Below are 14,438 nucleotides of genomic sequence, written 5' to 3' on the forward strand. Positions count from 1 at the left end.
AGGGCCACCTATGTACTACCCTAATCCCATCTTTCTCTATTGTAAGAACACAAGACTACAAGAGGACAGGAGGGTATGTCTATTTCTACCACAATATCCCCAGTATCTAACAGTGTCTGACACACTGTATAAGCCTCAAAAATATATCCACCCACCAAACAAGCATTTTTACTTCTAGGAATTCATATGAAGGAAATAAGAATGTACTAAAATATTTGGCCATCAGGATAAAGCAGTGCTATATTTATGCTGTCAAAAAATTGGGATCAAATGTTCATCAAGAAAGTGGTGAAACTAAAATAATAAGGCTGTCATTAAATGTGATATATTCAACAAACCACATGTGAAAATTTTAAAAAGCAGTAAATGGGGGAATTTAGAAAATGGAGACGTATTAGCCAACTGCAATGTGTGGAACTTATGTGAATTTTGATTTGAACAATCTTCTTAAAACTCACACTTGAAACAATCGGAAAAATTTTAATACTTACTATTTAGTTTTATAATTTAAGGAAGTGTTATTACAACTTTTCTTATAGTCCTTATCTTTTAGTAAATCTGAATGATTTACTGGTGAAATGAATGGATTTGGTTTTTTAAAAAATCCAGGGAAGGGGAAAAGGGGGTGAAAATATAAATAAAACAATGTTCGCCACGAGCTTATAGCTATTGAAGTTACTCTCTCTACTTTTTTTTTTCCCCCCGGCACAGTGTTGTCTGCATCACGCTCAACCAGTGAGCGCACCGGCCATCCCTATATAGGATCCAAACGCATGGCCTCTGGCGCTAGTAGTGCTGCACTCTCCCGAGAGAGCCACAGGGCCGGCCCTATTCTCTCTACTTTTATACATTTGGAATTTTCCATAATAAAAATATTTTTAAAAATTCTTCCCATCTATTAAGTGAAAGAAGTGGGTAACAACAGTATGATCCCATTGTATAAATACAAACACCCAAAGGTCTGGAAGGGTATATAACAAGGAAATAACCGTTTTTCCCTCAGAAATTCTAATACAATAGAAATTCTTGTGATGATGGATATGTTCTATAATCTGCACTGTTCAAAACAATAGTCACTAGTCACACGTGGTTACTAAGCTCTTAAAATGTGGCAGCACAACTGAGGAACTGAATGCTTTGTCTAAATTTTTAGTTAATTTAAAATGTGTGGCTAGTGGATTCCATTTTGGGCAGCACAGATAGTTGATGGAATTATGGATGATTGTCTTCCTTTTTACTTACTATTATTTAAACATTTTTCTGCAATGAAAAAGCATTGTTTTTGCAATAAGGAAAAAGTAGCCTGTTTTGTTTTCATTTAAAATATCTATTGACCATCACTGTGGGTTCTCTTCTTCACAGGACTAGTATGAAAATGAAATGAAGCTGATTAAAGCAAGTAATGTAGAAAAGTTCGTATCTGCTTTCAATTAACTTCTATTTTATTTTTTATTTTTTGCAGCTGGCTAGTATGGGATCCAAACCCTTGACCTTGATGTTATAACGCAGCGCTCTAGCTAACAGCTAAGCGGCCAACCCTCAATTAACTTTTAAAGAAAAGGAAAAAGCAAGTGATTCGCTTCCAGTTCTGTTTTTTCAACCCTCCATTCCTTCAATCCCAATTCACATAAAAAAACCTTTTTGTTTGTTTACTAAAAGGATCATGTGTGATATGTGTTGCCTAGATTAGGAACTTTAACAGTTAATCATAATGGAAAAAAGATTAGAGCAAGGGCCCCAAAAAAAGCCATTTGCAGTTTTTAGCCAATGAATTAGAGATCATACAGCTCTGTGATTAGACAGAAGAAAATATGTAAAAGAAGAAAATGGTCTTTTAATCAGCAAATAGTATCAATGTAGGTCAATTTGAAAGGGTTGGAAAGAAATATAGTACCTTAAATATAGCAGACGTTAACAGGCCTGTAGCGTAGTTCACAAGAAAGTGGAAGTCTGAGCAAAAAAGAACTATGCCAGAGGTGAGATTTTTATTGATAATTTTTCAGCATACAAAGTACTTAAGTATAATATTTACAATTCTTACATAATGTACATTTTAGAATAACTATAAAGATAATGTATTTTGTTCCATTTACAATGACAAACTATGGTAAAACTACATTCATGAATTAGATACAAATCTTCTACATACTAATAAAAAGTAAATGGAGTGTTTGTTATACATTCTTTAAAATATACCTTTTCACATGTAGCAAGAAATATTACATGTATAAGTTTTTATGACTGGAATGATTCAGAAATATCACACAGTACAAGTAAACACATATAGAAAAGTAACTCATCATTTCCGAAAGTTAACCTTTAGCCTTTGTGTAAAATAAATCATGCCAACAATCTTTATAATGTAGCAAGCTTTCCCTGTTTAAAATTAACACTCAAGAGGGGGGGAGTTTGAGAAAAATTAAGAAAACCTAGAAAACAATATAGTGAAAAGAACAATACAGAAAAAGTTTATTTAATCAAACCTTGCTTTTTCCCCACATTATCCCATTTTAAGTGGATAAATTTATGTAAACAGAAAAGGAGGTCCACAAAATCATATTTATAGATGTCATGCTTCAGCTAAACTGAATCCAAGCCCCTTTTACTTATCTTTCATTGAGAAGCACCAAGAAATTGATAAGTGTAAGGTGAATTTAAATTACCTTTACAATGTTTTGCTTTCATTAATGTTTGTTATTGCAAAAATGTAAAATTTCCTACAATTCAATGTCTTCAAAGCCCAACTATTCCTTCAAACCTTGTATCCAGGTTCTCCAGAATATTTGGACTCTGTTATTAAAACACAAGGAAAGCTGGCAGTCATTATCAGATTTTGCTGCTTTACAATGATTTCAAATAATTTCATGATACAAGTAAAGTGCCTCTGACTAGTAGTCAGTGAGACCTGGGTTATGGTGTCAGCTCTGCCACCAACTAGCAAAACAAGTGACCTCCTCTGTAAAACAAGAGGAGGACACTAGAATCAAAAAAGCAGACAACGTTGAAGCTCTTAGATTAAATCTCAGAAGTCGTACTGTGAGAATCAGGTGAGATAATGTAATGCCAAAGTACACTGTAAGTAGGAAAACAGCATACGGCATACAAAGGGATGTTTTCACCTTGTTCCATCCCACTCATTTTATTTGTGAGGAGTCCTGAATCCAAAAGGGTAGTGACTACTGGTCCAGTGCTGTTTCCACTATATCATACTGTTCTCTAAAGCCATTCTGGACATTTAGTTCTATAAAAACATAATTTTTCCAGCCCATGTCCATAGTTGAAAGTGCTGTCATGTAGAAGTTAATCTGACAACATAAGAGTCACCTGGGAATGTCTGATTATTCAAAACGGGTATTTAGTCTTAAACACAATTTGGTTTAGTGTGATCATACTTAACATATGTAAAATTATATTTTTTAAATATCGCTAACATATCACAAACAAGTTGTCCAGACTGTGAAAGTATAAATTTTTTTTTCTCCAAAATGCACTCATGAAGAACCAAAGTACATATTCCAAATTAAATCTATATGTTTGGGAAAGTAAACGCCAAAGTTCATTAAAATCTACAGTGAAGACCAGTGTAAATTAGGCAAACACTGTAATATAGTGAATCCCTAGAAATTTCTGAATTTCTAAGGACTGTACCAAAGGTAATTTTTAAAACCTTAGAAATCTTAAACATGTAAAAGATGCAATGAAGCATTGCAAATAACTGTTTAATCACCTTTAAGTCTAGTTCTAACACGAAACTGCATTTTATGAACTCATAGTGCTGCTATTCTTATTTTGATACTAATCTTTCAAGCTAATGAGCTAATGGTTAATAAGAAAAAAACTACTATCAGCAGATCAGGTATGGAAAGAAAACAAGGGGCAATCTCTTGACCAATGAAGCCCAAGAGTACAATTAACAGTGTTTACACAATAATTTCTCATAATGCACGAATAATTCACGGCATAACAAAACACAGATTTGTTACATACTATATAAAACCCATTAGTTGACACAGCTAAATTCACCTAAAAGCCAACCTACCTTATAACTCATTAATTTAAAGCCTTACTGTTTACTCCATCATTTCTGCCAAATCTACTCCAAACTGGGTCTCACCACTTTCAAGAAATCAAGCCACAGAAATGTATTTTTGTATTTCCCTGCAATATTAAAGATTCGCCTTTCTCTGAAGATATCCCGAACCATGATCATTTTTAGGGCATTTCAAATAAATCTCTAACCATTTAAATTTAAGTAGACTCTAATTACTGTCACACTAACAATTCATAACTCAAACCACAGGAGGTAAGAGTGTTACAAGGAATTGCCTTCACAACCACAGAGATCCCAGAGGTGATCTGAAGCCAAAATGGCTGAATCCAAAGGAAATCTGCCTAGACTTCCTCAGCTAAAGGTCAGGATTTTTAGGAGTGAAATTCTAAGATAAAAACAGGAACAGGTGCTACAAAGAAAAAGTGGGGCTTTCTTTTTTCTTATCTTTCGCTCTTTCTGTTTATTTTAACATTTATTTTCCTTCAGCTTTTCAAACAATTTCAAAGTACACTCTAAAAAAAATGTTACAAATCAGATTTTTGCCTTTAGATAAAGCACCTAAAAAACCAGATGATCTGTGACCCTGATTTGAAACAGGAAAGATTTAATGTCCCTGTAATTATTATAATTAAAATACAATGCCTTGGAAGTTAGCATTTCCTCAGAAATAACTCACAAATACATTTTTATCCTTCATGTATAGTGACTATTACTAAATAAAGAATTACATGCATGCAATCTGGCCAAATTATGGAACATTTTCTGTGATAAGAATTTACTTCAGTATCATTCCTGCTTACATAGATTCAGATTTGACATTGACTGAATTTATAAAACTAGTTTTTAAGGGGAAAATGTTACAAAACTTATCTAATTAAATATAATTTCTCTTTCACAAGTTTAAAAATCTCTTATTTAGGAACTATCTATTACTAACTATTTAGGAACTACTATTACTTACATATAATTCCTAAAAGAAGATTAAATTTAATTGTTGACAACATTGGAAAGGAACCATAGGCAAATTATTAATTATTCTATACTCTTAATGAGACATGTCAATCAAAGATGGAATCAAACTAATTTGCAGAATATAAATGGTAAATAAGTATATCTGTAATACTTGGAAATTCAAGGGTCTGGTTCATGTAACCAAATACTAAAGCTATATATACATGTAATTTAAAAGCACATATACTGTGTACATATACACAGGATAAAATAAAGAGCAATTTATTGCTGTATATTTTAGTATAAAACTAAGAAAAAAAAAATTTTCCCTCCATTTTTCATTCACTAGGAGAAACAGCAAAAATGTATATTAAAGACAAAATTCAAATATAAAAATGCCCTACATTATTTTATAAATCAACTTGTATTTCGATGAAAGTATAATTTTGCAACATTCAAGTTACACTTTTATTACACTGATAAATTTGTCAGGGTTTTAGGAAATCAACCCATCAATGAAGAACTACAGCTTCAGAACTGGGATTCTTTTGATGATTAAAAAAAAAATTAATAAGACCTTTTTGCTTAATAAGATGGAATAAATCTAACAGACTTAACTATGGTCTACTTATATAGCCATTCTATGTATGTTAAAGTACTGGACAATAACCTGTCATCTAAGGAGTATAACCACATTTATGAGCAAATGGGGAAAACATATTCTCTAGTTCTAATACTAAATTATACATTGTATGTATGACAGCTAGGTTACCAAACACAAACATAAAACACACATATCTCTGAGCCACCAAAATTCATCAGGGAAACTAAAGAAAAAACATATTCTTGAGGCAGGCACGGCAGTAGCTCCCAATTGATGTAGACATGCTTGACTGAATGATCCTGGGCACGGTACATGGCAAAAAAATCAATGCTGTCGAGATTTTGTCTAATTTCTTAGCATCTTCTAACCTAAAGATGGCCTAAATCTAGATTCAACTTTTATTTATTAAAAAATAGCCCTTTAAGCAGGCTTTTTTTTTTTAATAAAAGAGGGCCTAAAGCAGGTTCCTTTCCCAACTACTAGATATCCATGTTTTTAATTTATAAAAATATCAATGAATGGGTAATCTTTTTTCCAAACCATTCAATATCTATGAAAATTAAGTAAGTAGAATAAAAGCGGTAAAAATTGTGAGTTTTCAGCTGTATCCATTAGGGAGTTACCAGATTTCATAGTTTTCCCTTCTTAAAAAAATCAGAATTTCTGTGAATCTTGCTGGAAACGCTTTAGTTTCTCTGGATTATTGGATGCCATTTGGGAAAAATCACGAAAAATGTCTTGGTAAGTTTCATCACCTGTATGAAAGTAAAATAAGGACACTTTTAAAATTTATACAAAGTATTAATAAAACATTCATTTTTATGACTAGTAACTATTTTATAATTCATTACATTAAAAATTTGTTCAGGTGAGCATTTTTGGAAGGAAAAAGGCCAACTAAATATAAATGCCAGAAAAGTATACAATGAAAGAGAAAAAATAAAAATAAAAAAGACTATACCTGAGAAAAGCACCTCAGATGCAGCCAGAGAGGAAAGTTCAGAGTTAGAAAAGAGCAAAGATGCAAGTGTTTTAAAGCAATGTAAGGAAATACATTTATTAATACATGAGAAATAAAAGTAATTCTAAATGAGGTATAAACAAGACATTCCTTAAATAAATATTTCTCTTGATAAAGGCTAAAAGAAATGACCACAACCAAATACCAATATTTATGATGGATGCAAGTTATTAACAAGACAAACATAATCAGGCAGAGGGAAGCCTCCTATTTTAATACTATATTTTAATTGAAAGGAACAAATTAAAATAGCATGTAAGAAAGTAATTCTTTACTCAGACTTTAATGCTAAATTACTAATATACCGATTCTGCTGCTTACTAAGCTTATAAAATTAAAGTCTAGAAAATGACTTTAAATCATAGTTTCACATTTAGTCAGCAGTTTATTTACTGAAGGTCGTATGAGCAAGAATGCTATGACAAAATGAGAAGAAACGCCGAAGGCATCTGTTAAATTAGAGTAATACCTACAAATACACTTACAGAGAAGATTAGATAGATATTATAGCAGAATGAATACTTTTCTTGCCATGAGCAACTAAATATGTACACACATACAGATTAATTCCTCAGACAAAGGAATTTTATTTTCAAGATGAGTCATTCATAATGAATGCTTTCTGCTAAACAGCTTTATACAGATGCTTGGCATAATTCTGTTCTCAATATTAAAAACCATAAAATATTGTTTTAGATAATTATTGTTGCAACATAGTTTTATAATTATTTCCCATAAGACACCTTGCATCCATCTTATAACAAACTACTACAGTTGCTGTTAAATAGTGCAGTAAGTCTTTTCAGTTTTTAAAAAGCGAGATTTTTGAGGCAATAGATGTTATACCAAAAGCTAGAGAATTAGAAAAGAGTTGGGGTAGGGGGATAAAGATCTAGTAAAAAGGTTTTACAGCATAACCCAAGATTTTCAATAAAAAATTTAATACTTTTAATATTTAATCACTTTTCATATTTAGTCTATGTAAAAAGCAATTTATTAAAATCTCTATATAGTTTTCATTTAGCCCTGGAAATTTATTCATGACCTGAATCAATCAATTAAACCTAATCAATCTACTTAAAAAAAAAAATAACAAGAAGAGAATATTAATAGTTTGGCTGAGAGTAACATCTAACTCATATCATTGTTAGTAAAAATTAAAGGTTAATAAACCAGAACAACTGGTAAGACAATCCAATTATACCCATGACTTCTTAAAAGTTTACTTCCACATTAATTGACAAACTACAATCTATTCCCATTTTTAGCCATTCTAAAGATATAAAATTAACTGAGAAAAGAGCAACATTAAATAGAAATTAACAAACCATACAAAATATTTTTAAATTTTTCTTATTCTTAGATGTTAAATTAAAATATTTAAAATATTTATTGTAAACATTATAGTTATTTTAAAAAATACTATTTAAACTGGACAGTCTGGAATTTTACTTTCCAAGAAAGTGTAAAGTGCAGGTTATAATACAAAAATACCACACCAATTTTACCATTCAACACGAAAAGTAACTTAAAAGGCACACATTATACATTCAAGAAGAAATAGGAGAAAAGATCTAGCAGACGTTAATACCAAGTAGTTTACCAATAGCACCAGAAAAGCATAATTAAGTATTACAACAGTACAATGGCAATATATGGCTTCTACTAGTAGCAATGCATATTTTGTATAACAAGCTGTGAGTTTTTTATGGTTTTCCAGTTTTCGTTTTTGAATCATCTACTACCTATTACAGAAGTACATTTTAGTAGAACCACTGTACCATGCAAAACAAATTATTAAGACCTTTCATTCACTGAACTAAATGCTTCCTTGAAGGAAAACATTGGTGCTATAATAATCATTGGTTTCACTGACTGAACACAGTTAAAAAGAGTTAATACAATACACAAGGAAGTTTGTACCTTCACACACACACAAAATTTTTTAACATTTAGTTTCTAACAAAACGTTAATTAATATGCTGTTAATACACTATCTTTCTTAGAGTTCAGAATGTGTTGTCAAAGCAAATGTTACAAGAACAACAGTGACTAAGATATTTACTATAGTTAACACAAAGTGAACTTCAATGTGATCATTTAAAATTTAAATATAATTTTGATCGCTTAGGATCTTTCTCAAGAGAAATATAATTTGTCTATACTAGAACACATAAACAACCCAGAATATGCTGTCCTGGAATGTTCCCAAAAGTACATTTAACAATTTATCATAAATGGTAAACAACTAATTACCCACTATTTGTAATGCTTATTCTTTAAGCATTCTTTAAGTTACTTAACCACATTCTATTTCCCTTTAGAGAGTTACCTTTTCTATGTGCCTGAACAGTTCCGAATTTTTTAAATGTAGGCTGCTGTGTTTCCACTGACAGTTTAAATTTGTTTTTAATTTTTGGTATCCAGAATATCCACCACAACAAAAGTTATGATGATTCAAGAGTTGGCTTATTTTATTCTTGAAATGTACTTCCTCATAGGGAAGGCAGCATGTAAGACCCACCCCCAGGTGATCATATGCACAATCTGCCCCTTGTGGGTTGGTAGCAGCTTCCTTTTATAACTGATTAGATCAGTGATTTCCAACCTTTGCCTGCTACACACTTACATAACAAGAAGTGGTTCCCTAAAGCAGTGATTTTCAGTTGGCTGAGAACCTGCCAATGATCAAAAAAAGTCACAGAGCCAGATCTGTGGGAACTACCAAATGGTTTCCAACAACTGAAAGCAGGTGTGCTATTTAATACCTCACCCACCCAAGCCTCTTAAGAGTTGTAGAGAAAGCTGAAGAGAGACACATCCTCCCTTCAGAAAAAGTGTGCTCTTCCATCATCTTGCAAAAAATAGGGAGTCCCAGGTCTTCAGGGTTATATACAGAAGTTCAAAAGTGGGGTTTCCTAGAAATACATCCATGATTGTCAAAGATTATATCTGTCTTTTAAATGACAGAGCTCTTCATTATCAAAAGACTGAAAATCTGCATTTAAAAATAACCCAGAGTTCTAAGGCTCTCTTTCTATTACTAGGACAACCAAAAAAGGATTCTGATAAAACAATCAACCAATGTCTATGAAAGAAAAATTTATAGTGATAGGCTGAGGAAAAACAAAGAGCTGCTGTCTGAGCCAAACAAAGCTGCTCCCCAAAGACTCATAAAGGAAAAGAAATCAGAGAGCAATCGCTTTGCCATTTCACCACGCCAATATTATTCTGCTTAAAATATAAGGCCCTTTGAATGAGTTAAAAATCTAATTCTTTTCAAGATGATCCTCAAATAGATCAAAAAATTTCATTTCATTCTGATACACTATTTCCAGAATGCTAATCTATTTTTTAAACCTCTAAACTAAAATTTGGGAATGGTAAGAAAGCTTGTTTTAAAATGAGGCTTTTTTTCAAATTTTCATTAAAATAAATTGAAAAAATTATTTTTCTACTGATGAATGGAAAGTATATACTAATATACAGTCACCCCTCTATATCCACAGGTTCCACATCTGCAATTTCAACCAACCATGAATTGAAAATATTTTTTAAAAAATAAAATAAAAAATAATAATACAAGAAAAAATTCAAATTAAAAAATACAATATAATAACTATTTACATAGCATTTACATTTTATTAAGTACTATAAAGTAACCTAGAGATAATTTAAAGTATATGGGAGGATGTGCGTAGATTATGTGCAAATACAACACCACTTTATTATATTAGGGACTAGAGAATCTGTGGACTTTGGTATGTGCAGGAGGTCCTGAAACCAATCTCCCATGGATACCAAGGGATGACTGTATATACTTACACATAAATAACAGTGAAAGAGACATTCAAATGCTACTAAATGATGGCAGCAGAAGCCCAAGCAATTTGGGTGGAACTAGAGGTGACAAGAACATACAAGCCTTGTCCTTTCAAGATTCCCAACTCCAGAGAAGAGTCGACCACTGACCTTCTATCGGTTGGGTGAACTTCCTCAGCAAATGCCTTAAAGAAAGAGCAGCTGACCAAACATTTATATCTAAAATTTTAGGGGAAAAAAACGTCTAACAAAAAATCTTGAAGTTCAGGGCCGACCCCATGACTCACTCGGGAGAGTGCGGCGCTGGGAGTGCAGCGGCGCTCCCGCCACGGGTTCGGATCCTATATAGGGATGGCCAGTGCGCTCACTGGCTGAGAGCGGTGCGGGCGAAACCAAGCCAAGGGTTACGATCCCCTTACCAGTCACATAAAAAAAAAAAAATCTTGAAGTTCACTCTTATCTCACAAATATCAGGTCATACCCTTTGAACAATTTTTATTTTAAAGTGCTTAAACACAAAGGCCTCAAAAATGGCCTAGTAATACTACTATCACTTAAGTATATGTTACAAAATTATAACTTAATATTCAAGTTTTAAAAAAATGGGTGAAATCCAGAATTAATGCTAGAGGTTCACCCTTACTCAGCACTCTTACATCTTGTCTTGGAATATCATAAGTCACTAATACTGTCTGATCCATAGGATTAAAGTGGAACACCCGAGATTAGAAGTATCTAGCTGAAGTGCCTCTATTCTCGAAGTTCTTAGTGGTTCCCTATTAAATAAGGCTAAAACTAAGCAGTAAATACAGACTTCTAAGAAAAGAATGGCCCCACATTGATATTACTTACATATTAATCTGGATAAAATTAAGTAAATGGCTGAACCTAGCATACAGAAATTTCAAAACATATTTAAACATGAAGAATAGATGATATTACCAGGCCACTTTAAAAATGTATCAATATTCATTTTTAAAAAATCAAATTCTATACTCATTGCAAACTGAACATTTTCAAGTATTTTAGTCATGAATTCCTGAAATTTTTTTACTAATATGTATATGAATTTAAAACAGATAGATTAGTAATTCATATACGCAAATTCATGAAACTAGAGATCCAATAATCATTCTCTTCTTTGTGAAGGAAGTCTAATCAGCATGTGTTCATCAAAGACAAGAATCTGACCAGCAACATTTCTTCCTTTTCTTGACATCTTGATTCAAAGGTGAAAATTATTCAAAATAAAACTTGAGGTGATCATGACTTGAGATTTCTCTTATAAGAATAAGTCTACTTTGCCATTAGGTTCACAAAATACTATTTTAAATACTTCTGCTTATTCAACAGATATTGTACAATTGCTTGGGGCAAAGCTAAAGATAAAATGAGACCTTTTTCCTCAACCTTTTAAACTAACCACTTCCATTATGAACTTCTCAACCTACAGATAAATTTTTATTTTAAATCTTCAACTCATTTTTAGAATGGAGTACAAAACTCATCAATAAACTTTTTCTTGGTATTTTCCATACTGACTTTTTATATGCCAAACACATGGTGATTTGCTTTTTTTCCCTGAACACAATTTATAGAAATTCCCTGAATAACAAAAAGAAAACTATTTTGTTATATTCACTTGATAGCTAAAATGAATTCCAAAAAGAAAACAACTATTTTGCTGCTGTAAGTATATAAAGAATAATTTTATCATTCCATTAACTTCACTGGAATGTATATGGAAGACATCTGTACAGCAGATAAAGAAGACAGCAGCCAAAATTAAATAGATCAAGTAAATGTGTACTGTAATAGGAATAGTTATTTTTAAAGGCTCAGGATTAGCCACCCAAGAATTCAGCAAGTACAGTACGTAGCTAACAACTCACAATTTACAAGTAGGTTATAAAAACTCTATAGTATCACATTCATTTGCTAAAGTGATAAACTATGAATCTTCCAATTGTAAACTGATAAATTCTTGAATGCATTTCTTATACTGCATTTCAGTATGATTATTAGTTGAATATTGACCTGGCTGTCCATAAAGTCCTTCTGATTCCCGCATCTCTTCATTCATTCTTGCTAAACGTAACCTAAAATAGAATAAAAAGACGTTTTAGATGAAGTTATACAATATAAATGTTTATAGATAAAGTACATAAGCAAGTAATACATATACTAATGTAATTTTTTTCTTTTACCGGTATTTACCATTAAAATAAACTGGCTTTTAATTTATCAGACCCAGCAATCTGAGATACAAAAATATCTCACCTTCATACAATTCTCATGAGAAAAGACAGATTTCTGACAAATGCATTTCAGCTCTATTTAAGCAGAATCCCTGCAACACCTCTAGCAGCTTGCTTCCTCCAGACTCCAGAGAATTCCTGGTTCCTACAGCAACCTGTCAAATTTTAACTGCCAACTGCTGAAATTATTGCTTCTACACAGTGGAAGCAATACCCTGTTATAAGTTCATTCTAGTTCACCCTGAGGTGATAGTTCCAGATGTATAAATAGCATGTGTTACCTCTAAATACTGGGAATATATATTTGATATACAAACATTATAACAAGTGACTAGAGGTTACCAAGATTTCCAAGGTTACCATATTGGTTATACACTCATTTTTAGGTTATTCATCCTGGCAGCAGGAGACACGTAGCACTGGATTAAGAAGACAAGTATTTCCTCCCATTATTTTTTTTACTACCTTTTAGCAACATTTTGAAACAGGCAAATATTGTCTTTAATAACCCTTTCCTACTTTGTACTTCTTGCCTGTCCTTTTGGGCCATCAAATACCCATCACCTTCCCAGACTTCTATCACACTCTTCTGACGTGTTCTCCCCAGCAACTGCAGCACTGACACGGCCCTTCCCATCTTCAGATAACCACAATTCCATTCATCTCCTTTCTCAACCAGTATGTGAATTAAAAATATCTCTATAAATCTTCCCTTTATTATTTGGATTTTTAGAGAAGATGCTTATTTACAAAAATTCTTAAGTGAAACTGAAGTCCTCACACAAGGTAAAAAGAAAAACTTTAAAGAATTCGGGAATAGGTATTTTTGCTATGTAGGAATTGCCTGGGAAGCTGCATCCAGAGTTGTTTTCTCTATACTATCCCTATCTTTTCTTTAATAACTTATCTTTCTCCTATTCTAAATCTATAATGATCTAAGTTCTAAAATTTTCCGACAATAGCCTCCACAATAACAACCCCTTCATTGGGGAAAGGACACTGAGTATAAGGAAAGTATGCCTTGCTATTCTGTTTTGTCTTTTAATTTGGCAGAGGTCAGGGAGGGGAGATTTAAGTCAAGAATTCTCAGTGGGAGCTCAGGAGTTCAAGGCAGCCATGGGAGTTTCTTTTTGTAAGTGACTGAGATTCAGCAGCATAGATGAACGTACTTCTACACAAACGATGAGAGATCACCAATTCTGGGCTTCATTTAGCCCAGAATAGAATGAATAAGTGATTTGATACAAAACATGCTTGAGATTTCCTACATAACAATTAAGTATAGGTAACAATCACATTTCTAGATTCCATGTGTAATAATCTTCTATGACCTAAGATGTAAGTCAAATTAAGACCTCAAAATTCTTTAATAGATCACATTAAATTACATTCAAACATTCAAAAGCATGTATTTTTAATCTTAAAATTAAGCAGGCATTAATGTGGATAATTCCCCCCAAAATAAGCACCAATTCCTAATTATCACTGCCCAAAGGCAACGCAATTTCACAAGTTACTAACATCAATGCAGCTGTCTTCCCTACTTAAAGTCCTCTAATTCTCGAGGTAGTAGAATAATTACGCTACCAATCCCAACCCCTGCCCTAATGCTATACCAAGAGTTAAAGAAAACAGTTTACAGAAGTTACAGGTTTTCTGTTTCTACTGATCAGGCAGTATAGCAGAAGTGGCTAAGAACATGAGTTTTAGAGTCAGAATTCTTGTTTTTTG

General features: G+C 32.4%; 1 protein-coding gene across 2 annotated transcripts in view; it reads right to left on the minus strand.

Moving 5' to 3' along the window:
• Window positions 1-1,963: 1,963 nt before the first annotated feature.
• The window catches only part of ACAP2 (ArfGAP with coiled-coil, ankyrin repeat and PH domains 2), a 139,975-nt gene continuing 127,500 nt past the window's right edge, over window positions 1,964-14,438 (minus strand). For both annotated transcript variants that reach the window (XM_008568140.1, XM_008568137.1), the window contains 2 exons: window positions 12,487-12,548; window positions 1,964-6,361 (listed from right to left, as the gene is read on the minus strand). In XM_008568140.1, coding sequence (XP_008566362.1) covers window positions 6,261-6,361; window positions 12,487-12,548 — 163 coding nt within the window. In that variant the 3' untranslated portion in view covers window positions 1,964-6,260. The remainder of the gene's footprint in view (window positions 6,362-12,486; window positions 12,549-14,438) is intronic.

The sequence above is a fragment of the Galeopterus variegatus genome, unplaced genomic scaffold (assembly GCF_000696425.1).
Source record: "Galeopterus variegatus unplaced genomic scaffold, G_variegatus-3.0.2 Scaffold380, whole genome shotgun sequence".
Classification (NCBI taxonomy): domain Eukaryota; kingdom Metazoa; phylum Chordata; class Mammalia; order Dermoptera; family Cynocephalidae; genus Galeopterus; species Galeopterus variegatus.